The sequence below is a fragment of the Elephas maximus genome, chromosome 7 (genome assembly GCF_024166365.1).
Source record: "Elephas maximus indicus isolate mEleMax1 chromosome 7, mEleMax1 primary haplotype, whole genome shotgun sequence".
In the NCBI taxonomy this organism is placed as follows: domain Eukaryota; kingdom Metazoa; phylum Chordata; class Mammalia; order Proboscidea; family Elephantidae; genus Elephas; species Elephas maximus.
Genome location: NC_064825.1, coordinates 113206529 through 113208608, shown reverse-complemented (window position 1 = coordinate 113208608; position 2080 = coordinate 113206529). Strand labels below are relative to the sequence as shown.

General features: G+C 40.0%; 1 protein-coding gene across 1 annotated transcript; it reads left to right on the top strand.

The window, feature by feature from the left end:
- The first annotated feature begins 771 nt into the window (after nt 1-771).
- On the top strand, nt 772-1689 carry LOC126080755 (olfactory receptor 1013-like). The gene has a single exon (XM_049891933.1). It carries the CDS (start codon nt 772-774, stop codon nt 1687-1689), a length of 918 nt encoding a protein of 305 aa, XP_049747890.1.
- Nucleotides 1690-2080: the final 391 nt, after the last annotated feature.

The following is a 2080-nucleotide window of genomic DNA, read 5'->3' as shown; positions in this document are numbered from 1 at the left end:
GTATCTAAGAGAAAAGATGAAAGATGTGCTACACCCATGGGCCAGTTCCATACAAATAAAACTGTCCCACTCCTTATACACAGTCTTGATGCAGTCAGATGGATTTGGTCGTTTATCTCCCTCCGAAATTTCACCCTGGTTCCCCATCTAGTCCTAAATCTTGGAATTTACAACAGTTGTACCAAAGGCTCCTATAGATCAGCGAAGGGAAAAATTTTCTATATTTGCAGAAGAGGAGAAGGTCATCATTTTGTAAACCCTGCAGACCATCCTTCTTCCTCTCATTGTGCATTTCAATCTGGGAAATAAGGGAAAGGAAGCTGTCCCTGGTTATTTAAGTTCAATTGACCCCTTTCTGAGTTTGTTTTCATCTTCTTTATTTTTTAAATAACATTTGACATTCTCTGCAAAACATTTATCCTTTTTTTTTTTTTGTAATTATTATCTGTCTCTTCCCATAGAACAAAAGCTCCATAACAATAAGCCACATCGTGCCTAGAACAGCACCTGAGACTGAAAAATAATTATTTTAAAAAGAATTAATAAGCCTCTAGCAGCATTATGGCTGTACTGCTACAAATGCATTTTACTGAAATGAATGTATACACACTCAGAGAACTCCCGTTACTTTCTCAAGTCAGGATTCCTGCTCAGATCTCCTCAGTCTAATAGCTTAAGTCTTACCATATCATATGTACCTGGTACATAGAATGTCTTCATATAATATGAGCTGAGGGAATTAAACCCACGTATATGAGGTGTCCTTTAGCCATGGAGACAGACAATCACACCGTGACTGAGTTCATCCTTGTGGGCTTCACAACAGACCCTGTGATGCAGTTGATCCTATTTGTGGTGTTCCTTGGTGTGTACTCTGTGACCCTGGTGGGAAATACCATGTTAATAACATTGATCTCTAATGACTCCCGGCTCCACACACCCATGTATTTTTTCATTGGAAATCTGTCATTCCTGGATCTCTGGTGTTCCTCTGTCTATACCCCGAAGATCCTAAAGACGTGCATCTCCGAGGACAAAAGCATCTCCTTTGCTGGCTGTGTAGCTCAGTTCTTCTTCTCTGCTGGGCTGGGATATAGTGAGTGTTACTTGTTGGCCGCCATGGCTTATGACCGCTATGTGGCTATCTCAAAACCACTGCTTTATTCTCAGGCAATGTCCATAAGGCTGTGCACATTTTTAGTAGTAGCCTCATATCTTGGTGGATTTATCAACTCTTCTGTCATCACCAAAAGAACTTTTGCCTTGAACTTCTGTGGTGACAATGTCATTGATGACTTTTTCTGTGATTTACTTCCCCTGGTGAAGCTGGCTTGTGGCAGAAAAGATGGCTACCAGACTCTACTGTATTTTCTCCTGGCCTCCAATGTCATCATGCCCCTTGTGCTCATCCTCACCTCCTACCTCTTCATCATCACCACCATTTTGAGGATCCGCTCCACCCAGGGCTGCCTCAAAGCCTTCTCTACATGCTTCTCCCACTTGATTTCTGTCACCTTATACTATGGCTCCATTCTCTACATCTGCTGTAGCCCCCAATCTAGCTATTCCATGGATAGGGACAAAATAGTTTCCACCTTTTACACTGTGGTCTTCCCCACATTGAATCCTATGATCTACAGCCTGAGGAATAAGGATGTGAAAGAAGCACTGAATAAACTCTTGAAATGAATCCAGATTCTCTCCTTCTAAGGTAATGCAAAGAAAATTTTTGATCAGGTATTTTGTATCTCCAGCAGAGCTGCCATTGTGCTCCATCAGGATAAAAAAAAACATATTCAAATTAAAGAGTTTTTCCAACCTTGACACAACACAGTCCAATGGATCTAAGATAAGAAAATTAGGGCAATTTAGGAAATAACACTTGAATATAAAGCCTAAGGATTTTGATTGAATTCCATTGGTTAGAAACAACCAAAACCATGGATTAGAAGCAACAAGAAAATAAAATTCAAAAACTGTTCTCTATCCTCATAAAGGAAAGTAACAGAATGCCCCATTCCTATTAGCATAGGAAGATTTTTGGGAGACTTATTCGTATAGGATAATATCTACATAGTTA